The 26,357-nt window shown below is 43.0% G+C and overlaps 1 protein-coding gene across 5 annotated transcripts in view; it reads right to left on the bottom strand.

The window, feature by feature from the left end:
- The window catches only part of tdrd6 (tudor domain containing 6), a 34,220-nt gene extending 12,915 nt beyond the window's left edge, over window positions 1–21,305 (bottom strand). For 4 of the 5 annotated variants that reach the window (XM_043677073.1, XM_043677079.1, XM_043677089.1 and 1 more), the window contains exons 1-2: window positions 14,558–21,305; window positions 2,199–2,282 (exon numbers count right to left, since the gene is read on the bottom strand). In XM_043677073.1, coding sequence (XP_043533008.1) covers window positions 2,199–2,282; window positions 14,558–21,212 — 6,739 coding nt within the window. In that variant the 5' untranslated portion in view covers window positions 21,213–21,305. Of the gene's footprint in view, window positions 1–2,198; window positions 2,283–12,120; window positions 12,241–14,557 lie in introns of those variants that run through there. The other variant, XM_043677104.1, reaches the window with a different exon arrangement.
- Between the last annotated feature and the right edge of the window lie 5,052 nt (window positions 21,306–26,357).

Raw genomic sequence — 26,357 nt, 5'->3', positions numbered from 1 at the left:
CGGAAATGTGATAGGTGGAGAGAGGTCAAGGTGAGGGTGATAGGTCAGACTGGGGTGGGGGCGGAGAGGTCAGGAAGAAGATTGCAGGTTAGGAAGACGGTGCTGAGTTCGATGGATTTGACTGAGACAAAGTGGGGGGAGGGGAAATGAGGAAACTGGTGAAATCAGAGTTATAGGAGACAGGTTAGTAAATCTGTGGATGACACCAAAATTGGTGATATAGAGGACAGTGAACACACTTAAATGAGATTACAAAGAGACCTGATCAATTGGGTCAATGGATGGAGGAGTGTAGATGGAGTTTAATTTGGATAAATGAGTTTTTGCATTTTGGTAAAACGAACAAGGCAAGACTTATACAATTTATGGTATGCTCTTGTTGGTATTGTAGAATAAAGACCTAGGGCTCAGGTAAAAATTCTTTGAAATTTGCATATGTAGACAGGTGGTTAAAGTCGCATTTAGCACATGTGCCTTCATTGCACAGACCATGGAGTATAGGAGCTGAGATGTCATGTTGAGGTTGTACAAGACATTGGTGAGGCCTGATCTGGGGTAATGTGTACAGTTCTGGTCACCCTTGCTACAGGAAAGATATTATTAAATTAGAGGGGCTTCAGAATGTTGTCACAAATGGAGGGTTTGAGTTGTAAAGATAGGCTGGGGCTTATTTCCCAGTGAAGTGTAGGAGGTTGAGGGGTGACCTTATAGAAGTTTATAAAATCACGAGAGGCAGAGATAAGGTGAACAGCAAAAGTCTTTTCCCTAGGATGGGAAAGTTCAGAACTGGGGAACATATTTTTAAGGTGTAAAGAGAAAGATTTAAAAAGAATGAGAGGGGCAAACTTTTTTTTTTGCACAGAGTGGTTCACGCATGGAATGAACTACGAGAGGTGGTGAATGCAGATACAATTACAGTTACAATATTTAAGAGACATCTGGTTAAGTACTGAATAGGGAAGGCTTGGAGGGATGTGGGCCAAACGCAGGCAACAGGGACTAGTTTGGTTTGGGAACATGGTCAGTGCAGACTAATTGGACTGAAGGGTCACACAGAGTAAGACTGGATACAGACTAAGATTCTATTCTTGAACATTTAGCTGAAATCAATACCAAATCAAAGGCCAACATAATGAGACCAAAACTGCCTTGTCACAAGTAGAAGAATGAAGGTATCAAACAATTATAAACTAAAATCCTTTGGAGTTAATGCATTTGAAGGTTTTTTAATTTGCATTCAGCAATTTATCTTATAGGTTAAGGTCAGGTTTGGACTAATGCAAATAGGAATTCTGACATGAAATTATCAAGGAACACAAAGTCAAATAGTAAAGTGTTTTACAGGTACATCAATAAATAAGATTGTGATAGGAAAAAGGCAATTAAGGGATAGACAGAATAATAGCCCAGTAACAAAGATAGTAGGAATATTAATAATTTGATTTAGTTACTTACCTATAGATTAGAACAAATCAATGGGATTGCAAGTGGATGAAATGAGTATTGAGACAAGGGCAGTTAAACTAAAAAAGCGCAATGAAACAAATAAACAAACTCAAAAGAAAGCTTATGGGCTAGATGAATTCCACTTACATACTTTTAAAGAATCTTGGAAAGAGTTCACGAGGCAGAAATATATTTAATCATTTTTAGATTAACGTGTATGCCAAAGGACTAATGGATAGCTAATGGAGTCCCTATATCTAAAGGGGGAGCGAGCATGTCCAAGGAATTAGAGGTTAGTTAACCTAACACCGGTGGCAAGGAAATTAATGGGATTACTATTAAAGGAGAAAACAAAAGCACAGAAATGAGAAATACTGAAAAGTTAAAATGGATTTTAAAAATGAAAAATCACAATCACTATCCTGACTGAACTTTTGGTATAAGTGTACAAGGAGGCTGGGGGGCGCAGGGAGATGGTGAGATGGGACAGGCAGGCAGATATATACAGCACAGAAACAGACCCTTCAGTCCAACTTGTCCATACCATCCAGATATCCTACATAAATTAACAAATAATAAAATACACCAACTAATACAGATTCAAGTACGTAAAGAAAATTTCAGATTTTACATCATACAATCTACAAAAACAATTAGTGCTTTGCAAAATTGCATGTTGTTCACTGATAAGTACTTTCAAATGCAGAAACATAAGTAAAAACCATCAGGAAATTATTGAAAACTTTACATACCTTTCTCCATGCCAGTAAATGGATCTTTCAAAGGAATGTCTTTCTCTTTTATAGCACTTTCTTCAGTTATTGCTATCTGTAATCCTAAGGGAAAAACATTGAAAGTACCAACCATTCATTATACCAAAACTAATTAGTTTTCAAAATCATAGATGCAATGTTTGCAAAAATCTTTTTATCAAATAGTTTATACCTTAGCAACAGCTAGGTAAAACAGACCATATGTCCTACTAAACCTTGTAGCCCCATTAATGCCTCAGTGTGACTTCAATTCAGCAAAAGATTAGTCCAAAAAAAAAAGGAATATTTATTTCACTAGGAAGCTCGTCATCCCGTTAAGTAAACCCGAACCAGGACATCAGTCAAACTCTCTGTATTTAAACTATTTTGCATTTAAGGCATAGCAGTTTTGCTCACTTTATGACGAGCACGGTGTGTTAACAGTAATGGTAAGCCCGCGATTCTGGGAATTGACCTTGTGAACTTACCTTGCACTCCCTCAACAGCCAGAATGTCCTTCCTCAAATTTGGAGACCAGAACTGCACAAAGTAGTCCAGGTGCAGTCTCACCAGGACCCTATACAGCTGCAGAAGGACCTCTTTGCTCCTATACTCAATTCCTCTTGTTATGAAGCCAGCATACCATTAGCTTTCTTCACTGCCTGCAGTATCTGCATACCTAACTTGACTCCATTTAGATAGCATCCTGCTCTTGCCACCAAAGTGGATAACCACACATTTATCCACATTAAACTGCATCTGCCATGCATCCGTCCACTCACCTAGTCTGTCCAAGTCACCCTGTATTCTCATAACATCCTCTTCACATTTCACCATGCCACCCAGCCTCGTATTATCAGCAAATCTGCTAATGTATATTGTAAACAGCTGCGTCCCCAGCACCGAACATTGTGGTACCCCACTGGTCACAGCCTGCCATTCCAAAAGGGACCGGTTTATCACTACTCTTTGCTTCGTGTCAGCCAGCCAGCCAATTTTCAATCCGAGTCAGTATTTTGGAACCAATACCATGTCCCCTAATTTTGTTCACCAATCTATGTGGGACTTTATTAAAGGCTTTCTGAAAATCCAGGTACACTCCATCCACTGGCTCTCCCTTATCCAGCTTCATAGTTACATCCTCAAAAAAAATTCAAGATTTAGTCAAGCATGATTCCCCCTTCGTAAATCCATCCTGACTCTGACCTATCCTGTTACTGCTATCCAAATTTTAGATTAGATTACTTACAGTGTGGAAACAGGCCCTTCAGCCCAACAAGTTCACACCAACCTGCCGAAGTGCAACCCACCCAGACCCATTCCCCTACATTTACCCCTTCACCTAACACCACGGGCAATTTAGCATGGCCAATTCACCTAACCTGCACATTTTTGGACTGTGGGAAGAAACCGGAGCACCCGGAGGAAACCCACGCAGACTCCACAGTCAGTCGCCTGAGGCAGGAATTGAACCCGGGTCCCTGGTGCTGAGGCAGCAGTGCTAACCACTGTGCCACCGTGCTGCCCACAATGTAAATGAGTCGTAATTTCATCTTTTATAATGAACTCCAGCATCTTTCTAAATACCTCAAAAAAAAAACGCGGACTTTGTGTGGATCCGCGGAAAATGGGGGAGATTCTAAATGCGTATTTTGCATCAGTATTTACTGCGGAAAAGGATATGGAAGATATAGACTGTAGGGAAATAGATGATGATATCTTGCAAAATGTCCATATTACAGAGGAGGAAGTGCTGGAAGTTTTGAAATGCGTAAAGGTGGATAAATCCCCAGGACCTGATCAGGTGTACCCTAGAACTCTCTGGGAAGCAAGAGAAATGAGTGCTGGTCCTCTTGCTGAGATATTTGTATCATCGATAGTCACAGGTGAGGTGCCGGATGACTGAAGATGGGTAATGTGGTGCCACCGTTTAAGAAATGTGGTAAGGACAAGCCAGGGAACTATAGACCAGTGAGCCTGACATCGGTGGTGGACAAGTTGTTGGAGGAAATCCTGAGGGACAGGTGTGTGTATTCGGAAAGGCAGGGACTGATTAGGGATAGTCAACACGGCTTTGTGCTTGTGAAAATGTCTCACAAATTTGACTGAGTTTTTTGAAGTAACAAAGAGGATTGATGAGGGCAGAGCGGTAGATGTGATCTATATTGACTTCATTATGGCGTACGACAAGGTTTCCCCATGGGAGACTGATTAGCAAGGTTAGGTCTCTCAGAATACAGGGAGAACTAGCCATTTGGATACAGAACTGGCTCAAAGGTAGATGACAGAGGGTGGTGGTGGAGGTGGAGGGTTTTTCAGACTGGAGGCCTGTGACCAGTGGACCACAAGGATCGGTGCTGGGTCCTCTACTTTTTGTCATTTATATAAATGACTTCAATGCGAACATAAGGAAGTACAGTTAATAAAGTGTGCAGACAACAAAGAGGGTTACCTCAGATTGCAATGGGATCTTGACCAGATGGGCCAATGGGCTGAGAAGTGGCAGATGGAGTTTAATTCATATAAATGAGAGATGCTGCATTTTGGGAAAGCAAATCTTAGAAGGACTTATACACTTAATGATAAGGTCCTAGGGAGTATTGCTGAACAAAGAGACCTTGGAGTGCAAGTTCATAGCTCCTTGAAGGTGGAGTCGCAAGTAAATAGGATAGTGAAGGCGGTATTTGGTATGCTTTCCTTTATTGGTCAGAGTATTGAGTACAGGAGTTGGGAGGTCATGTTGCGGCTGTACATTGGTTAGGCCACTGTTGGAATATTGCGTGCAATTCTGGTCTCCTTCCTATCGGAAGGATGTTGTGTAACTTAAAAGGGTTCAGAAAGGATTTACAAGGATATTGCCAGGGCTGGAGAATTTGAGCTGTAGGGAGAGGCTGAACAGGCTGGGGCTGTTTTCCCCTGGAGTGGAGGCCAAGGTTTACAAAATTATGAGGGGCATGGATAGGGTAAATAGACAAAGTCTTTTCCCTGGGGTCGGGGAGTCTAGAACTAGAGGGTATAGGTTTAAGATGAGAGGGGAAAGATATGAAAGAGATCTACGGGGCAACGTTTTCACAGAGAGGGTGGTACGAGTATGAAATGAGCTGCCAAAGGATGTGGTGGAGGCTGGTACAATTGCAACATTTAAGAGGCATTTGGATGGGTATATGAAAAGGAAGGGTTTAGAGGGATATGGGCTGGGTGCTGGCAGGTGGGACTAGGTTGGGTTGGGATATCTGGTCGGCATGGATGAGTTGGACCGAAGGGTCTGCTTCCATGCTGTACATTTCTGACTATCTTTCCACCACTGACATCAGGCTAACAGGTCTATAATTCCCTGTTTTCTCTCCATCCATTCTTGAAAAGTGGGACATTAGCAATCGTCTAATCCGCAGGTACTGATCCCGAGTCTATAGAACATTAGAGCCACCTCAAGTACCCAGGGACACAGACCATCAGTTCCCAGGGACTTAGCTTTCAGATCTAACAGTCTATCCAACACCATTTCCTGCCTAATATAAATTCCCTTCAGTTCATCCATTACCCGAGATTCTTCTGCATCTTCTACATCTGGGAGAGTGGATCGGTCTTCACTGGGGAAGACACAAGCAAAGTACCTATTCAATCCGGAGGAGGAAGTGAGGACTGCAGATGGAGATCAGAGCTGAAAGAGGTGTTGCTGGAAAAGCGCAGGTCAGGCAGCATCCAAGGAGCAGGAGAATCGACGTTTCAGGCATAAGCCCTTCTTCAGGAATGAGGAATACCTATTCAATCCATCTGCCATTTCCTTGTTCCTCATAATAAATTCACCCATTTGTGTCTTCAAGGGCCCAATTTTAGTCTTAAACCTTTTTTTTTCTTTTCATATACCTAAAAAGGTTTTTGCTATCCTCCTTTATATTTTTGGCCAGTTTGCCTTCATCTCTCATTTTCTCTCTGCATCTTGCCTTTTTAAGTCATCGTCTGTTGCTCTGTGAAAGTTTCCCAGTTCTCTGGCTTCCCACTCAGCTTTGCTAGGTTATACTTCTTTTATTTTTATATAGTCCTTAACTTCCCTAGTCAGCCACAGCCACCCCTACCTCCCCTTAGGATCTTTCTTCCTCTTTGGAATGATCCGATCCACCACCTTCTGCATTATATCCAGAAATACCTGCCATGGTTGCCCCACTGCCATCCCTGCTAGAGTATTGAACTATTAAACTTTGGCCAGCTCTTCCCTCAAAGCTCTATAGTTCCCTTTGTTCAAGTACAATATTGACACACCCGATTCTCCTCCTCAAATTGAAGATTAAAACTTATCATATTATGGTCACACCTCCTAATGATTCCTTTACTTCGAGATTCCTGATCAAATCCGGTTTGTTGCACAACACCAGATCCAGAATTGCCTTCTTCCTGGTAGGCTCCAATACAAGCTGTTTTAAGAATCCATCTAGGAGGCACTCCACAAACTTCCATTCTTGGGGTCCAGTACCATCCTGATTCTCCCAGTCTAGCTGCACGTTGAAATCCCCTATAACTGTAGCATTACCTTTGCAACACGCCAATTTCAACTCCTTACTCAACTTACACCCTACATCCTGACTACTGTTTGGGGGCCCGTAGATAACTCCCATTAGAGTCTTTTTACCCTTTGAAATTCTCAGGGCTATCCATACTGACTCTACACCTCAGACCACAATACAGGCAAAAACTCAACCAAGAGACCCTTTCGTGGGTTGAGGTGCAGTGCTGATCGGAGGAGGCAGAGGATCAAGTGCGATGCTGTCTGGAATTGGCCGATTTGGCATTATTCAAACAGTCCACATGTACCTTGGACGAGCATGCTACCACAGTCACAGACTTTACTAGCAAGTGTGTGGAGGACCACATACCAAGCAAGTCAATCCAGGTGTTCCCCAACAGGAAACCCTGGATGAATCAGGACATACAGAACCTGCTAAAAACCAGGAGTGAGGCCTTCAGATCAGGAGACCCATTCAAATATAAGGAATCCAAATATAACCTTCGCAGGGCCATTAGGACTGAATGATATCACAGGTTCTAAAAAGAGACAGTGCAAGATAGCAGGCGATGACACATCTCTCCCAGATCGTCTCAATGCCTTCTATGCTCGCTTTAAGCAGAATTTCAGCACAGAGGTAACACCTATTCCGACAAGTACTGATGAATCTATCCCAATAGTCACTGCAAAGGTCAGATCAGGTTTTCCTTCATGTGAATCTAAGGAAAGCAACGGGTCCAGACAGAGTACCAGGCTGTGCACTCAGAGCATGCGCAGGTCAACTGGCAGAGGTCTTCAGACATCTTCCACCTCTCCCTGCAGCAGGCCACTGCCCCTGCCCGTTGCAAGAGAGCCAACATCATCCCTGTGCCTAAGGCGACTCATGCAACATGTCTCAATGACTACCACCCAGTGGCCCTAATGTTGGTGGTCATTAAGTGCTTTGAAAGGCTGGTGATGGCATTAAATCAACTCCAGTCTCCCTACTACTCTTGACCCACTCCAATTTGCCTATCAGACCAACAGATCCACATCAGATGCCATATCATTTGCCATTCACTCCTCCAGAGAACATCTCGACACCAAGAACAGCGACGTAAGAGTCCTACTCATTGAAGCCTGAACTATAATCAACATTATCCCATCAAGACTGATTACTAAACTTAATGATCTCGGACTAAGTCCCACTCTCTGCAACTGGATCTTCAGTTTCCTGACCCACAGCCAACAATCAGTGAAGATTGGGGACAATATTACATGCTCACTAACACTCAACACTGGAGCCCCCCGCCCCCAGGGATGCGTACTCAACTATCTACTGTACTCACTGTATACCCATGAGCGTGTCACCAAATACCAGACAATGCCATTTACAAGTTTGCTGATGATACCACCATAGTCGATCAAATCTCAGATGGCGACGAAACAGACGACAGGTGGAAGACCTGGAAAAATGTTGCACCGAGAACAACCTAGCTCTCACTGCCAGCAAAACCAAGGAATGCATTATTGACTTTCAGCAGGATGTTACTCATGCTCCACTACACATTAACAGCACAGAGGGGACACGAGTGGAGTGCCAAACTCCTGGGAGTGGTCATCAACAATCTTTCTTTTACTCCTCACTTGGATGGACCTGCTACAAACACCCAACGTCTCTTCTTCCTCAGGCAGCTGAGCAAATAAGCTCACCAACTTTTATAGGCGCGCCAGAGAGCATTCTATCTGGATGTATCACTACCTATTATGGCCATTCAAGATCAGAGATGGCTACAGAGTGGTGAACGCGGTGCGCACAATCACAAAGGCCAACCTCCCATCTATAGAATCCATCTACCACCGCTGTCAAGGAAAGGCTGCCAGCATTCTCAAAGATCCATCCCATCCCGGCAATGCTTTTCTACAACCTCTACCATCGGGGAGAAGGTACAGAAGCCTGAGCACACGCACCAGCCAGTTTCGAAACAGTTTCTATCAGACTGTTGTTAGAATACTGAATGGACTTAAACTCTTAACGCTCGCTGTACCCGAGTTTTGGTTTTTTGCCACTGTTTAGCTATCATTTCCTTATCTATGCTATTTAACTATGTGATGTGCCTGTCTTTCTCGCAAAACAAAACTTTTCATTGTGCCTCAGTACACATGACAATAAATTCAATTCAAGAGTTTTATTTTTATCGTCTTCTGGGTAGATATTCAATGTAGCAGTTTTAACTATGGAGTAAGTGGAAAAAAAATTAGGTATGCGGTATAAGAATGAATATGGAGTACGGAATGCCACAAATCTATAGTGATCAGGATTAAACTGAAGGTTCTTTCAACTTAATTAATTGGTCAGAATTTGACTTTAAAAAAAAAGTTACCAACGGCTGCAAGAGAAAACTGTAAAGGAAACAATGACTATTGATTTTTTAGGCTAGGATGGAAACTTCTATTTAATTACAACATGGTTGCCAGAAAGTACCAGAAACAGTAATGTGCTACAAGGCACAAAACATGTAAAAAGACGCAGGTTTAAAGTGCTTCCAAAAGTAATTGCACTGCATGTAGACAGGTTTGGACAACGTAATTTTAACTGAACACAATAAATGAAATAGGATTTTAAAGATTACATTTTTAAAACTACAGCTAGCAACCAATCACAAATAATAATTTTCACTTTCAACAGTTTACCATATTACAGATTTTGCATCCAGCTGGTCAAAGCCCCCTTTCAAAGTTTCTATGTTGCACATGAAAATATACAACATGAATAGGCCAATAATCCCCTTTTAGGTGGGTGAGCCTCTTAAGACAGGAATGGTTTGCAGATATCATTAAAACATCCCAAAGTATCTCACCTAAAAATCTATTATCTGATCAGTTCTGATATAAAGTAGCAACTGTATTATGCACACGTTTTTACAAAATACAATAGGAAGCATTGCAAATTGCAGTTAATATATTTGAAAATTCTGAATTATAAAGTAACCATTAACTAACCAAGCAAAATACTGAAGACAAAGACTACGTTATATATGCTCAATTACGAAAGGGAAGCCATTAGACTAGCGATTTAGTTAATTGTTATATCAACGTAGGCAGTACAGAATGTTTATAATATGGCAAAAAAAGGACCAGGTAATTAACACTGTCTCCCTCTCCAATAGTGAATTTGAAGAATATGACAACAGTTTTCTGAATATGAAGTTTTACTTTTTTTTTAAAAAAAGCAAGATCAACTGCTCAATTACTGAAGGTATGTGCTATTAGAGACCTGAGCTCAGCAGCAGTTAGGTCTAGTAATAGTTACAGGGAGAAAGTGAGGTCTGCAGATGCTGGAGATCAGAGATGGAAATGTGTTGCTGGAAAAGCGCAGCAGGTCAGGCAGCATCCAGGACTCCTGAAGAAGGGCTAATGCCCGAAACGTCGATTCTCCTGTTCCCTAGATGCTGCCTGACCTGCTGCGCTTTTCCAGCAACACATTTCCATAATAGTTACAGGGAGTCAAGTGTAGAGGTCATAAGGTGGGAAACCCTAAAGGTATTGATAATTCAACCAGTCTCACTACCTGTTGCATTAACATAGGACTAGGAGTCTCAGTGAACGTGAATTATAATAGAAATACAGCGGTTTTTGAACCAACCTGCACATTAAAGGCAGATTTCCTGGACTACTGGACATAGTTTTGATCCCCTTATCTAAAGATGAACGTGTCACTGACTATGTAATGGAGGTGCACCAGATTAATCCTTGGATTGTCCAGATTGAATTAAAAAGGAAGGGGGAAGTTGCTACAGGGCATGACAGGGAGGATGTGGATAAGATTTTTCCATCATCTGGAGCATCCAAACAATAGGACCTAAATGCAGGATGAGGCAGGCCAATTATGAGAGGAGATGGAATTTATTCACTCAAAAGGTGGTGAACCTTTAGAATTTTTTCCTCAGAGTGCTGTGAAAACTATCACTGAATTCCATGTTAACACACTCAATACAAGTCGGGAAACTAACAGCATCAAGGAATGTAGAGCTACAGCAGAAAAAAAAAGCGTTGTGATTAATGATCAGCTATGATCTAAGTGTACATTAGAGCAGACTTGATAATGTCAGGAGTAAGCCATCCAACCCCATGCTCCTACTTCAAAGGTTTAAGCTTTCCACTTGGCCAAAAGCTACCAGTGAGAGGGAGTAACATCCCACCAATATCCATTTCAAAACAGGTAACATTTGAAGCATAACAAGACTTAGGACTCCTAGTTTAGGATTCCCTTAAGATTAACCGGACGGTTCAGTTGGCAGCTTGGGAGGCAAATGTAATGTTGGTGTTCTTTTCAAGAGGTCTAGCATATAACAGCAGGGATGCCTTGCTGAGGCTCCATAAGGCGCTGGTCAGACCGCATTTCAAATATTATGAGCAGTTGTGTCCCCAGTATGTAAGGAAAGATATGCTGGCCTTGAAGATTGTCCAGAGGTGGTTTACAGGAATGATCCTGGGACTGAAGAACTTGTCATTTGAAGAGTTGAGGACTGAGTCTGTATCTGGAGTTTAGAGGCTTTTTTTTTTGGGGGGGGGGTACTCTGACTGAAACTTAGAATACGGAGAGGCCTGGATAGAGTGGCCACGGAGATGATGTTCCCACCAGCATACACAGCCTCAGTGAAAGCACGATACCGTTCAAGTGACATAAGGAGGAATCTTTTCAGCTAGAGGGTAGTGAATCTGTAGAACTCATTGCCAAAGAATGCCAAGTCATTGAGTCTATTTGAGACCATGATTAAGGAGATGATCATGGATTACAGAGTGAATGGGGTTGAGAAACATATCAAATATTATCAAAGGGTGGAGCAGATTAGATGGGTTGAATAGTCAAATTCTACTTCTATCTCTTATGGTTGATGTCTACCATTCACAAATATCACCTGCTAGTAACACCACTGATCAAGGTTTACACTCTTGATAGCCAGAAGGTAGAAGTAGGAGAGCGACTGGAAATAGAGGATGACGAAACAACGGTTTAAAATACAAACAAATTAAGCAAAGTGATAAAGCACTTAAATCCAAGCTGATTTTTGGAAAACAACTTTCAATTTTATGATTTAAGTAATTTAAAATTTCCCAAAAGTAATTCACAAAAATAGTTGAATAGATTTTTCAAGATTAGAAATGGAAGAGGACGATCACTTAAAAGGGCAAAGTGGGAATTTGCTGATGAAAATTCTATTAACCATAATGGCTAAAGTCAAGTCCAATCTGGACCCTTGCACGCTTCTCAAAGGGACTAAAAAAAAATACAAGATTTTAAATCAAATGGTTATAATTAATAACCTAAAAGACATGATAAACTAGCCATTCAATACAGCCAACCCATGCCAAAACTCAAAAATAGTTTAGAACACTTTATTCATTAACATGAAGCAGATGTTACCAGATGTGCAAAAATATTGGCCTATCTCCAGCTGTGAGAAGTTGGTGAGTTGCCTTCTTGAACCAATGTAATCCGTAAGGTGTTGGGATACTCCGATGTTTGGAAGGGTGTTCCAGGTTTTTGGCTTGGATGGTCTGCAGAAAAACTTCCAGACAGTGATATTCCCATATATCCATTCTAAATGGCTGTTATCTTTAATTTGGAATGTACAGTCAGAGCAGCCTACAGCCATACATCTTGCATAAAACAAACACTGTTGTCACTGTGTATCAGTGAAGTGAGAGTGTGATTGGCACATCATCCACAGCCTTTGACAATAAGCAGGCTGCTTGGTCTGGGGTGGCTCCCAGCTGAGTGATATTGGCTCTGCACTTAACCAGACAAGTGGACAACATTCTATTTACAATTCAAACTTGCGCCTTTAGATGATTGACAAGTTATCACTGCAGAATTCTTAGCCTCTGACTTGCTCTCCTCGCCATATTTATGTTTGGAAATTTGTGTCAGTTTAAAACTAAACTTTCGTGCCATCTACAGTGTAATATTAGAAGAGGAGATTTAATTTAACTGCTGTTACAGCACTAATTAGTTTTCCAAATTTCAAGCATATGAAACAAAGAATAGTCACAATAATTAGAGATCAAATGTCCTACTGAATTAGCATCAACTTAGTTGTTGCCAAATTATTATCAATGCACTATTTGGAAAAATACAAAGTTTTGTTCTTACCAAAACAAGATAAACTACTCCTCAGCTGAAGGCAGGCAAGGGGAGCACGAGTCGTTTTGGTGTCACCACTGTGATCATTGGCCAAACTGGGTTCGGTCAGGTGATTGACAGAATTCCTGGACTCTAAGCCAGCAACACTGAAGGAATGGCAGTTCAGCCCATTTCAACAAGATCATAGTTGATCAGATATAGTAAACTCCACTTTCCTATCCTTTTCCATAATCCTTGATACATACTCAGCCTTGAATATAGTGACTTAGCATCAGTCTTCTGTAGTAAATTACAGAAATTCATTACCCTCAGAAGAAATCTCTCATCGGTCTTATGAATGACCCCTTTTCTGACATGGTCTTCTGATCCTAGACACTACCACAAAAGGAAAACTGTTTCACACCTACCCTGTCAAGTCCCCCAAGAATCTTGTATGGTTCAAGAAAGATTGCCTTCGTGTTCTATATTCCGACAAGTACAGGCACAACCTACTCAACCTCTCTTCATAACACAACATTTCTATACTGAGCATCAGCTTAGTGAACGTTTTCTGGACTACCTCCAATGTCTTAGATAAGTACCCTGATAGTGTTTCAGAGTATTCTGGCTAAAGTCTGACTCATGGTTGTCTAGTCTTAACACAAACATCCCTACTTTTATACCTCTATTCCCTTTGAAATACAGATCAACATTCCATTTGCCTTCCCTGTTATGTGCTAAAACTGATGCCAGCTTTTCATGATTCAAAGACAAGGACTCCCAAATCCTCCATTCGGTAGCTTTCTGCAATGTCTCTCTAACTAACCATTACTCAGCTTCTCTATTATCCCTGGCAAAGTGCATAACCTCACAAACCCCCACATTATATTGCACCTGTCAAGTTTTTGTCCACTCAATTAACTGCTCTATAAATTCCTTTGAAGATTGTCATCCTCACCACTTGCCTTCCTACCTGCCTCATCTGCAAACTTGGCTCTTATACATTCATTTTCCTCACCAGTCATTTTTGTAGTAAAATTATAGCTATAGCACTGATCCATATGGCATTCTAATAGTTACACAGATTGCTATCTTGAGAATACCACGCCTTTAGCCAAACTCTCATCTATTAGTCAATCCTTTATCCAAGCTAATATTACTACTTTCAACATTAAAGACTCGTATTTAGTAGGTGAACTTGTGCTAACTTAACAATACCTTCTAAAAATCCAAACATATCCATTTTGCCCCCTTTATCTACCTTAAAGAATTTTAATCAATTTGTTCGGCATGATTTCCTCTTCACAAAGCTAGCTGACTCCGCTTGATCAAGCTAACCGCATGCTTTTTTGCATTCTTCCTCTTTGAACAAAGGTAAGATGCTGCCAATTCTCCAATCCCCTGGAATTTTGTTCCAGAATGCAAGGATTCCTGGAAGATTACTATGATCGCATTCACTACTGTCTCCATAGGTGCCTATTTACATATCCTAGGCTACATGCCATCAGGTCCAGAAAACTTGTTGATCTTTAGCCAAAAGGAAAATGCTCCATCTCCTGGTGTTCACTGGCATGTGGTGTATTTTTAAATATACACATATTATATCACTCAAATGCAACACAAGTTAAAATTTTTAAAACATAGTTCCCAGAAAGTGCATCAAAATCAAATCTGATTCAGGTGTTTAAAGCTTACTTCCAAAATGTTTGTTAAAATTCTGACCACTTCTAGGTTTAAAGAGTTCTTACCCACCTGTCTCAAATTGGTCCTCCGTTTCACTGGTATTCACCTGGAGCTCTGATACATTTTGATCATAGTAGTCATCATCGTCATCATGGGAGATGAGAATACGGGTCATGGAATCATCACCAATCTCCTCTGTGAAGGGTTGATTCTGTTGGCAGTTAAAAATTTCTTCATACAAATCAATACTCTGCACAGAGGCCTGCAGATGTTCACTTGCTTCAAATGGTCCTTGTGCTTCAAGATCTGCATCTTCAATCTGGTTGCTTAAAGAGTATTGATCCATACAAGGCTGTGTTGAAAGCATTCCTTCATCTGGACCCGAAGAGACAGAATCTTCAAAATTGCCAACCACAACTGTCTCAATAGTATCTTCAGTGGGAATTGAAGACAATGCAGCAGGTTCATGAGTTTTTGAAGTATTTTGTCCGAGTCCTTCATTACCTATACCATCCACTATTGAAGATGCCGGAATATTTGGAATATTAATTAGGAATTCATTATTCCCTTCTGGTATATTTACAGGTGGATTAAGACATTTTTCTTCGTCATTGTGCAAACTGCTAAAATTACCAAAGTTTCCTGAATTTGGTACTTCAGAACATGCTCCATTTGTTGAAGTTATAGCCTGCATAAGTTTATCTTCTCGATTCAAACCACCAGGGCTAGACAGCAGAGGAGTTAACTGACCAGTACATAATGAATCTTTATCATATACCTGGCAGTTTTTGCCATATTTTTCAACATGTGGATTCCACAAGTGCCTTACTATATCATTGATTACACCACCAACATACTGAATTTGGACAAATAATAAAGACGGTAAACTGGTGTCTTTACATTCATTTGCTACCACAGTAATTTTTAACAACTGATCTGAAAGACGAAGGAGAGCATCTACAGCACCATCTTTCCAAGAACCTTTAGATAAATCATATCCAGAAAGGCAACATGGAAAAGACTGCGTGGGAATCTTTAGTAACTCTTTGGGCATTTTTTTCATTTGTTCTATTCCAACATCATCTTCATTCCCATAATCAACATATTGTAGAGATATTATGTTTCCTTTTACTTTTTTTACTTCAGCTCGGTACCACTGCCCATCTTCACAATATTTACAAAAACAGCTGTCGTCAACTGAAATGTCAGAGAGTAATTCCCTATTGGTAACACCAAGTACTCCAACTTCTTGCATTTTTCTAGATAACATTTGAACTTCAGGGGATGAATACTGACACCAGAAATAACTAGGACTTTCTGCGGCAGTTATATATCCTTCAATGGTCTGACCCACTAAAGGAAGTTTCTTGATGTATCGTCCATAACTGGTTCTGTCAGATACACACACATTTGGCTTTTCAACACCCAATCCTGAGGATATCAGTGTGCTGCTCACAATTTTATCCAAGTGATCGTACAATGTCACGTCCAATACATTATCTTCAGAAATACTAATCACTTTAACAGTCACAGTTTTGTGCAAAACCAAAGCTTTAAAGAATTCAATGGTTTCTTTAGACCAGCTATTTCCATCAACTGGAAACAAGCCATGCAACTTACATTCATAAGTTAGTGTAAATGCAGGAGTTACTTCCTTTGTGTCTTCATTGTTTACTTCTTCCCTTATGCCTTCCTTTAGAAAGAGTACTTCAACACCTCTATTACAAACTTGCACAATTTCACAAGTAGCCCAGTTATTATTTGCTTTACTTTTCACCATACACAGAACACCAGCTTTGGGAGCTGAATCATCCTTAGATATTAAATTATGGCAGTTATCTTTCATTTTCTCAATTGCTTCAGTAAATATGCCATCACTTGTTGTTTTAAACTGACACCAAAACTGCTGAGGAGAGTTTACTGCAGAGACATGTGCAAGAAGCTTTGAAGCAGATCTTACATCACTTATGGGGCATTCAGTGGGATCAGAACACTGTGTACCATTTCTAAATGCAAAGTTATTCAACAAATCAACTACTGATCCCTGGTCATCATGAAGATTAACCTCCCACAGTTGCCCACACGGTTGTATAAATTCACACATTATTCCAGTTTTATTTGTTCTTTTTATGAATTCAGAGACAGCTTCCTCTTTATTTTCTCTTAAACTTGAATCCTGAAATCCTGCAAGAAAGCATGGTATACTAAGCCGGTGGACTTCCAAGCAGTCTTTAGGAAGAGGAAAAACTTTTGATGCATCCACCGTTGCAGTATTACCATAATCTATATACTCAACAGAAACAGTATCACCATGAACTTGAGTTATAACAGCTCTGTACTGAGACCCATCTTCAGGAAATTCTGCACATACTACATTACCAATCTGAAAGCTTCCCACTTTGCTGTCATTCATATTGCTTGCATTCAACTTTTCTTCCATTGCAGTTACTTTGTCTTCATTTTGGAGAAGCTGAACAAAGAAGTGTGATGGACTGATAACATGCGAGACAGATACCTCACTTTTAAATCCACTACTTAATGTCATCAGTGGGAGGTCTGTCAACTTAGGCCAAGTTATATCCAAGTCAGAGTTCTTTTTGATGGAGTTTTCAGCCAAAATGCTATCTAATTTGTGATCGATAATTTCCATAGCAGATTTTACATCCAAATATTCTTTTGTATTCTTGGTATACATTTTGTTGTGAACACCTTTCTTTATCCCAGTCTCCTCAGTCTGTGTAATAACTTCTGTTCTGTTTTTCCACCTGTCCTGCTTGCATGTGATAGTCACCTTCTCGGTTTCTCGATTATCACCTTGGTCCTCAACTGCACGTCTTTTAAGAGGGGATTGGTCATGGTCACTCTTCAAGTATGGGGAGCAAGACTTTTCATTTTTGTTTTTTTGCCTACCAGCATTTCCATTTATTTTGATTTCACTGACATTCTGCAGGCATAACTGTTCTTTAATCTTTGCATTAATTTGTATGTTCCCATCATATAATTCAACAATCAGTTTTCCATCAGTTTCTTTTGCTACAACTACAGCTTTTAAAGGCTTATCCATCACAGCCTTTTTAAACCAGATAATAATGTCAAGTGATAGGTCCACTGGTATATCAGACAAACCACATTTAATTGCTTGCATGGGTAAAAATTTAACATCTTTTGCACTGTTGGGTATTGGAAGCAATTCATCTTTATCAATATCTAATTTATTGCCATAGTCTACAAAAGAGACCCGAATTCTATCTTGCATAGGCCATGCCAAAGCACGATACCACCGATTATCAGTATATTTTGCAAGACAGATAGGATCAATCCCCTGCGTAAAAGTATACCCCTGCATCTTAGAAGACAGTTTATTAACCTTGTCGGCAAGTTTATCCAGTATGCCGAGATTTCTACCAAGTAAACAGTAGAACTTTGTTGGGCTTGCAACATGGCTCACATACATTTCTTCTTCACTACCAATTTTCACGTCATGAGTTGAATAGTAATAGGTATAAAGGCTTACTGATGGGGCAAGAATACTAGGTGATCCTACAAACTTGGCTAAGCCTCGCTCAATAAGTAACTGGCAAGCACTCTGAAAAGGGGTATTCAAATCTACAACATTGCACAGCCCTTTGCCTTCTACAACAGTCAATGCATATACTGTGCATTTGAGCTCCATGTACAAGCTTAAGGCATTATCAATAAATTCCTGAAATGCAGCAATTGAATCTTCATTCCACATGAATGGATCAGGACCCATGGGCTGAATGATGTTATAAAGACTGCACCTAAATGCCTGACCTTTGAAAAGGAGGAATTCTGGTTTTATTAGACGCAATTCACTTATCGGCACTCTCTCTCTATTCCCAAAATCAATGTACAGTACATCCACTTCTATCGCAGTCACTTTCCCAAGGATTAGTGCTCTGTACCACTTTCCATCTTCAGAGTACCGTACAATACAAGCAGATTGACCAGGCTGAAAACTATCTTCATGCGTATTATAATATTCCTGTATTTTACTCATTAGTATTTTCAACTCATGTGTATTTTTAGTCATTTGACACCAAAAGTCACCAGGTTCATCAATGTAAGATACTTGTACATCCACAGTGCTTCCCACTTTAAGATATTCTTGTTTATAGGGAGACTCCATAATTACAGATTCCAAGTGGGTTGCTGTGCCACCTTCAAATTCACTTTGACTGGAAAATAATGTGGTTACAGAATCACTTAAGGCTGCTGTCAACGCCCCACAGTACTCTGTAAATGGTTTAATTTTTTCAGGAGTCATTGGTCTTTGTTCCAATTTCTCTTTGTTACTTCTGCCATGTGTATGCACAATTTCTTCAGATGAATGAGAAACATATAAATGGCCCAACAAATCCAAGTTCTTTGAATTGAAATTTGAAATTTTAAGTTCTTTGCGATCAGCATAACCAGCCAGCAAGATTAACTTATTCACACTGGGTTCTCCTTCATCTTCTACATCTAGAAGTTCAATCAAGTACTTGTCCATTTCCTTCTCTAAAACGTGAACCACCAGATGCTTTTCAAACACTGCCTTTTCAAAATAGGCAATAGCTTCTCGACTCCAGCTCCCATCTTTTGGTGTGAGATCAGCAAGGCAGCACTTCACTGCCAAGGCAGGTAATTTTCTATACTCTGGAAGCAAGACCTTAACATCATGCCAGTCAACGACTTCCATATTCCCATAATCAATGAAGAATACCCTGAAGTGGCCATCAAGAATCTCAGTAATAACAGCTCTATAAAATAAGTTGTCAGCCTTGAACTTAGCGCAACATAACAAACCAGGTTCGGGTTTTTTCACTAATCCTTCATTTCGACCCACGTTTGCATATTTCTTGGCAATGCTGTTCATGAGCTTTTCAAATTCGCTGGCTGTTTCCATGGTTCGTATCCAAAACTCTGAAGGATCTTTCACAAATTCGACTAGAACATCATAAAACGCGTTGAGCTTGAGATTGGCGTTCTTCAGCAGAGAGACGCGATCCTTGGTCTTGGAGGAGATTCCCTCGGTCCTCCGGTCCCCTATGAGATAGTCGCCGCCGCACTGGAGCGCGCTGGGCTTCTGAGTGTCGGGCCAGGCCCTGACCTGTTCACAGTAGCCGGTCAGCAGGCTCTCGGCCTGGGCGTTGAAAGCCGCGTTGACGGAGGAGCCATCCTCCTGGCGCAGGGTGACGAAGTAGACGTTCTCCACCGAGCTGTAGTACTCCACCTTCGCCTGCAGCACCCGGCGCAGGATCAGCGACTTGAGCAGCTCGATGTGGCGCGGCGACCAGCCACGGCCGTAGTCGGAGGCGTCGCGCAGCGCGAACGGGTAGGTGACCACCGGCATTTTGAAGTAGCCGGGGCTGAGCTTGCGGACGGCGCGGGCCGGCACCACCTCGCGGTCGCCGTAGTCGACGTAGAAGACCTCGAGCACGCCGTCGGCCAGCGTCTGCTGCACGAGCGCGCGGTACCAGCGGCCGTCGGCGCTCTTGGCGGCGCAGGGCGAGCCGAGGCGGCGCGGGGCGTCCAGAGCTGCCCCTGGAGCCGGGCCTGCTGCTGGCGCCGCGGCCACCGCGCGACTGTTGTCATAGTAACGGTGCATGCTGTCGTGCAGCCGCTCGAGTTCCGGGCAGTGGCAGCGCAGTTGGCAGAAGAAGCGGTCCGGGTAGCGCACGTGGGTCACCCGCACCGTCACCGTCTCGTCCACCTGCAGCAGCGGGTAGAAGTAGTTGAGGCTGTAGCCCGCCTCGCTGGGCTGGTGACCCGCCGGGCCCGAGGCGGAGGGCGCTTCGCTCGTGGAACCGGCACCGCCTCCGAGCGGCACCGGGACGCGCTCTTTCCTGAAGAGCGACGACGACGACGGCGGCGGGGGGACGGTGGCGACGGTCCCGCCCGCTCCGCAAGGCCGCGAGGTGGACATCTCCACCATCAGCCGGAAGGCGGCCGGGTCGATGGGCCGGGCCAGGCCCAGCTCGCACAGCTGTCTCGACACCCGCGCCACCTCGATCAGCACCAGGCGGTTAGGCAGCACGGCCTCCACCTGCGCCTCCAGGGTGCGGCCTTGCAGGGTCCGGAAGAAGGAGAGCGCCCCCGGCGACCAGGTGGTCGCGCCGCCGCCATCCTCGCTGCCGCCCTCCGGTATCCTCTGCTGTTCCGCTTCCTCCGGCTCCTCTTGGTCGTCCTCGGCGGCGGAGGACGAGGAGGAAGCGGCGGCGAGGTGATGGCGGCGGCAGTTGTTGTTGTTGTTGGTGGTGCCGCCTCCGTCTCCGGCCCCGGCCGCCGGCACCAGGTTGGCCAGGATGCAGCAGACCACCTCGGGCGGCAGCTGGAAAAACTCCTTCTTACCTCGGTCCAGGCTTCGGGCTCGCACCGGCAGCGCCCGGCCTTCGTCCAGGGTGAAGACGGTGTAATCGTCGCCCACGCGGCTCAGCACGCGGGCCCGGTGCCACTCGCCGCCCGTGTCCACCAGGCATCGCTCGTTGGTCTCCAGCGGAGGGGCCGGCTGGGCGCCTCGCCCGCTGCCGACGCCCAGCCGGGCCGCCTTGGCCCAGCTCTGTATGTCGCTGTGCAGCCTCTGGTACTCCGGTTGCCTCTCCCGCTGCTGGAAGCGGCCCCACAGCTTGGCCAGCACCGAGCCGGGCCGGGGGGTGTCCACCCGGGTCACCCGGAAAGCGAGGCAGGCGCCCGCCGGCGGCAGCCCGGCGGTCGAGCACATCGTGTTGCGACCGCGATGCACGGCTCCTTGTGCCGTCTCGTCCCGGTCCTGTCCTGTTCAATTGTTTTTCTTCGCCAACGGGCAGAGCCCCATTCACGAGCCTGGGGCCGTTAATCTTTGAATTCGATTGGAACCCGGCATCATGGCGCCCACAATCGAGCGGCTTTTTCAAAAGTGGCGGCGGAACGTGCTTCGGTTGACTCTCCTGCGCATTCGACGCTGCGCATGCGCCAACCTGGTTCCGCTCACTTGACGCCTGCGAGGGAACGGGTAGAGGAAGAGAGGAATGGTAGTGTTGACTCGTGACATCTTTATTTTTTTTTACAAAACCAAATATTTTATTATTTACAATTTTTAGCATTATTCTGTTGGAAAGAACGGACTAATGTTTCGGGAGTTTCCGGTGAATTACTTAGATCCGACAGTTGATTCCCCCCTTTCATGAGATGGACTGCACCGTGTTGGCGAATCACGTGTTCTAGGACCGCACATGCGCGACATTGCGTGAGTGTGCCCGCGTGATCCTTTGTGATGTCATCGCTTCCGGGATAGCTCTGAACCGGGAACATGTTGCAATACAAACATCACTATGACTCTGTATCTGATTGGAGAGCCAGCCTTCTGAGTGTTTGTTCATGTTTTACTTTCGGTGTCTCATGTTTGTTTTCATTTTAAAACAGGTCTCACTGCTGCAGTTGTGTGCAAATACGGACCATCAGCATTTCTTATCAGACTGGGAGCAGTACTTGGGCTAAGATATCATAGCCAATATCCAAAGAGATGTGATCTTGCCTGTTCGCCTGGTAACTTAGCCTTTTCTTACATTTCCAACTGGAAAGCATCAGACCTTTTAATGGCAAATGTATTCTGCAAGGGTAGACAGTTTAGCAAATAAACATGTAGGTAATCCTAGCAGGCAGGAACAGGAAAGCATGCCATTCTACCAGTCCTGAAGAAGGGCTTATGCCCGAAACGTCGATTCTCCTGCTCCTTGGATGCTGCCTGACCTGCGCTTTTCCAGCAACACATTTTCAGCTCTGATCTCCAGCATCTGCAGTCCTCACTTTCTCCTACAAGTGTTAGTTCTCCAGATAGAGTTGTTAGCTTGGCGCACCCGAATACTTTCATGTTTGTGATACTTCAATTGTTTAAGGATTGTGAATATTTGGTGACTGTACATTCACGATTGATCATTATATTTGCAAGTTTCCACACAATCAGATTAAAACAAACAAAAGAACCCTGCCTCTCCATGCTCCCTTTTGGTGATCACAGTAATATATTGTAATATAAGGGTAGGACTTCTGGAAGAATATGGCAGTTGGACAGGGAAACAACATTGCTAATAGGTTCAAAAACATAAGTTGCTTGAAAACTCAGCAGGTCCAGCAGCAACTGTGGAGAGAAATCAGAGTTAAAGTTTTGGGCCCAGTGACCCTTCCTCAGACTGATGGTAGCAAGGAAAATATGTGTTTATAATCAGAACATAGAGAAGGGTTAAGGAGTAAACAATAGTTGGGGGAGGGGAATAGAGCCTAAAGAGAGAGAAGATAACAATCTGGCTAGGAGGGTGAATAGCTATTAATGGGGACTTTTAATGGCTAACATTGGGTTTTAATAGCAGACTATGTGATAACAAGGCTTGGTGTGTGGGAGTAGGAGCAAAGACATGGGAGAATTCAGGCCCTACAGTTAATGAACTTGCTATTGAGTCCAAAAGGCTACTCACCCTCCTCAAGTGGGCATTGGATGATTATTTCGTTGGAAATGGTGTACAGGAATAAAGGGGAAAAGCAGGAGATTGGCACTACAAAATAGAGCCATTGCAGGCACCATAACAATTCTGTGACTATACCCAAATAAAGCACAATACTGTGGATTCTGGAAATCTGAAGCAAACACAGAACATGCTGGAGAAACTCAAAAGATCTGAAGAAGAGTCATACCAGACTCGAAAAATAAAGTCTGCTTCTCTCTCTACAGGTGCTGAATTATTCCAGCATTTTCTATGTTTGTTTCTTATACTCATGTCTTATGCTTCCTCTAATGCTATTGTTTATGCTGGTGTTTCGGATAAATGATGGATTTGACACAGTCTGCAATGAAGTGTGCAGATCGGTTGGTGGTGTAAGCTTGCCTCTCTTCGCTTGAGAAAACCTTGAAGGAATCAAAGAAGTGTAAGATTTGCAGAGGATGTCGAAAGAATGGCTGCAGGAATAGCTAACATGAGATGCCATTATAAATGTCATGAAGTTTTGCAACTGTAGATCAATCTGTTACAGCATCAAAGTTGGAACTATCTTTCATCACATATTGGACTGGCACTGGCACCAAAATCTTTTTCCAACATTGGCAGTACAAATGTTGCTGCTGTTGGAGGTGGATGCAAGGCATACTACCCTATTTGTAATTCCTATGAACCCTCACCAGAGGGTGGAGGTGCCGGTGGTGGACTGGAGTGGACAAGGTCAGAAGTCACACAACACCAGGCTGTAGTCCAACAGATTTATTTGAAATAACAAGCTTTTGGTGCACTGCTCCTTCAGGTGATGTCTGACCACTCTTTCATATGCCACATGTTCTTCATTCCTGAAGAAAGGCATATGCCCGAAATGTCGATTCTCCCGCTCCTTGGATGCTGCCTGACCTGTGCTTTTCCAGCAGCACATGTTTGTAAGGTAGTGGAAGAGTGGCTTGAGCACTTGGGGGTTGTGTTGCCTTGCAATCAGTGTGCTTTTGATTGAGGCGAAAGTGGGTACTGCAGATGCTGGAGATTAGAGTTAAGATTAGAGTAGTGCTGGAAAAGCACAACAGGTCAGGCAGCATCTGAGAAGCAGGAAAATCGATGTATTGGGCCAAAGCCCTTCATCAGGACTTTGATGAAGCCGTAATGAAGGGCTCTGGCTAGAAATGTCAATTTATAGGACATAGAAGAATACAGCGCAGTACAGGCCCTTTGGCCCTCGATGTTGCGCCGATCCAAGCCCACCTACCTACACTAGCCCACTATCCTCCATATGCCTATCCAATGCCCGCTTAAATGCCCATAAAGAGGGAGAGTCCACCACTGCTACTGGCAGGGCATTCCATGAACTCACGACTCGCTGAGTAAAGAACCTACCCCTAACATCTGTCCTATACCTACCACCCCTTAATTTAAAGCTATGCCCCCTCGTAATAGCTGACTCCATACGTGGAAAAAGGTTCTCACGGTCAACCCTATCTAAACCCCTATCTTTACCTGCTCCTCGGATGCAGCCTGACCTGCTATGCATTTCCAGCACCACTCTATCTGTGCTTTTGATTGAATCAGTCATGGTGTGTGTATGTTGTTGGGTTAACTCCAAGGGATGCCAGCCACAATAATCTGCAACTGCTTTGACCCTTTCTCTCCCTTCACTCAACCAAGAGTGACAATACTCCCACAGTCTGCCAACACTATTTAAATGCACTTGATGTTAGCTAAATTACTTAGTTTTCATAGGGGACATTGCAAAGCTACACTAAAATTAATCCTGTCAGATTCCTAGCAGTTTAGTAAATCCAGATTTATAGGATGTTTTAAATTCAAAGTCAAAAAGTGTGCCGCTGGAAAAGCATAGCTGGTCAGGCAGCATCTGAGGAGCAGGAGAGTCAACGTTTCAAACATAAGCTCTTCATCATATAACTAATTAAATAAAGTAATGCAAAGCAAAATTTAGCAAACTATTTGTGTTTGATAGAAATATAACTGTAGGAAAACCCTGATTGAACATTCCCTAGAAAAATAAAATCTTATGTAACATGTTCATCAATGCTTTTAGTTTTTGACATTGAATCCAAAAGCACAAGTGCCTGTGTCTGCCATCTACTTTTTGGTATCAGTTAGCTCATTTGGCTAGTTTGTGATGCAGTGACACGAATGGTGTAGATTCAAATCTTACATTGGCTAAGATTAGCATAAAGGAATCCCTTCTCAATGTCTCCCCTCCCCACCTCAGGTGCAGTAATCCTCAGATTAAATTGCCACCAGTTGTCTCTCTAATGTGAGCAGCCTAATGGTCTGGTACACTATGGTGACTTTACCTTGTTGCAGGTTTGCTTAGCTCAGTTGCTTGGATAGCTGGCTTGCAATGCACAGTGATGCCAACAATTCAAGTCCCACACCGGCTAAGGTTATCATGAAGTCCATCATCTTTCTCAACCTCTCCTTTCCCTTGAGGCATAATGAGCCTCAGGTTAAACCATCGCCAGTCATCTCTTTCTCAGACATATGTGCCAACATCAACTGATCCTGAAAGACTAGGAAAAACATACTCTGGTCTGCCTGAAACTTGTAGATCTTCAAGTGCGAAGAGTTGTCCTTGACTGAGTATTGCAGACTGACACATTCCAAGGTCCAGAACTGTGGGTCAAGGGATGCACTAAAAGTTGGGACAACTGCTGCCATGGGGAAAGGCCACCATCTAAGGTCTTTCTGCCATAATGTAACAGGGGACTGTTAGCTTACAGAATGTTGAGCAACTACATGGATCGGTAGAATGATGATGACATTATCTTTATGGGCATTACACTTGTATGGAGATGTATAAATTTCTTGTCATATTTAGTGAATGTTCCAATTTTCCATTTGGATTGAGGCACCCAAAGGTGCAATGTGCTCAACTGAAAAATGTTGAGCAACTACATGGATCGGTAGAACGATGGTGACATTATCTTTTGTATTGGTCAGTAAACATGGGTGGTAAGGGTGTGGACTGCCCTACCTGCCAATGTAGTCAACTCAGCCACATTAGGGAGATTTAAACAATCCTTGGATAAGCACATGGATGGTGATGGGATAGCGTAGGGGGACGAGCTGAGAATAGTTCACAGGTCAGTGCAACATCAAGGGCCGAAGGGCCTGTTGTGCGCTGTATTGTTCTATATTCTATGTAAAAGGGGGCAGTGTACCTCAATCTAGAAAATACAATACTCAGTACTATTATATATTGTAAACTTGAAGAGTTGTACTTAAATATAAATATTTTAATATAATTTTCCTCAACTATATCACAAGAAAATTGTAGAATAGACCATATTCCTCAATTGGCAACATATCATTATCCAGCATGAAACCCACCTTGCCAATCGACAGATGCATGAAAGAAGCAGTGAGTTGACCAA

The sequence above is a fragment of the Chiloscyllium plagiosum genome, chromosome 3 (assembly GCF_004010195.1).
Source record: "Chiloscyllium plagiosum isolate BGI_BamShark_2017 chromosome 3, ASM401019v2, whole genome shotgun sequence".
Lineage (NCBI taxonomy): Eukaryota > Metazoa > Chordata > Chondrichthyes > Orectolobiformes > Hemiscylliidae > Chiloscyllium > Chiloscyllium plagiosum.
Note: the sequence above shows the minus strand (reverse complement) of the source record. Positions and strands in the feature narration are given on the sequence as shown.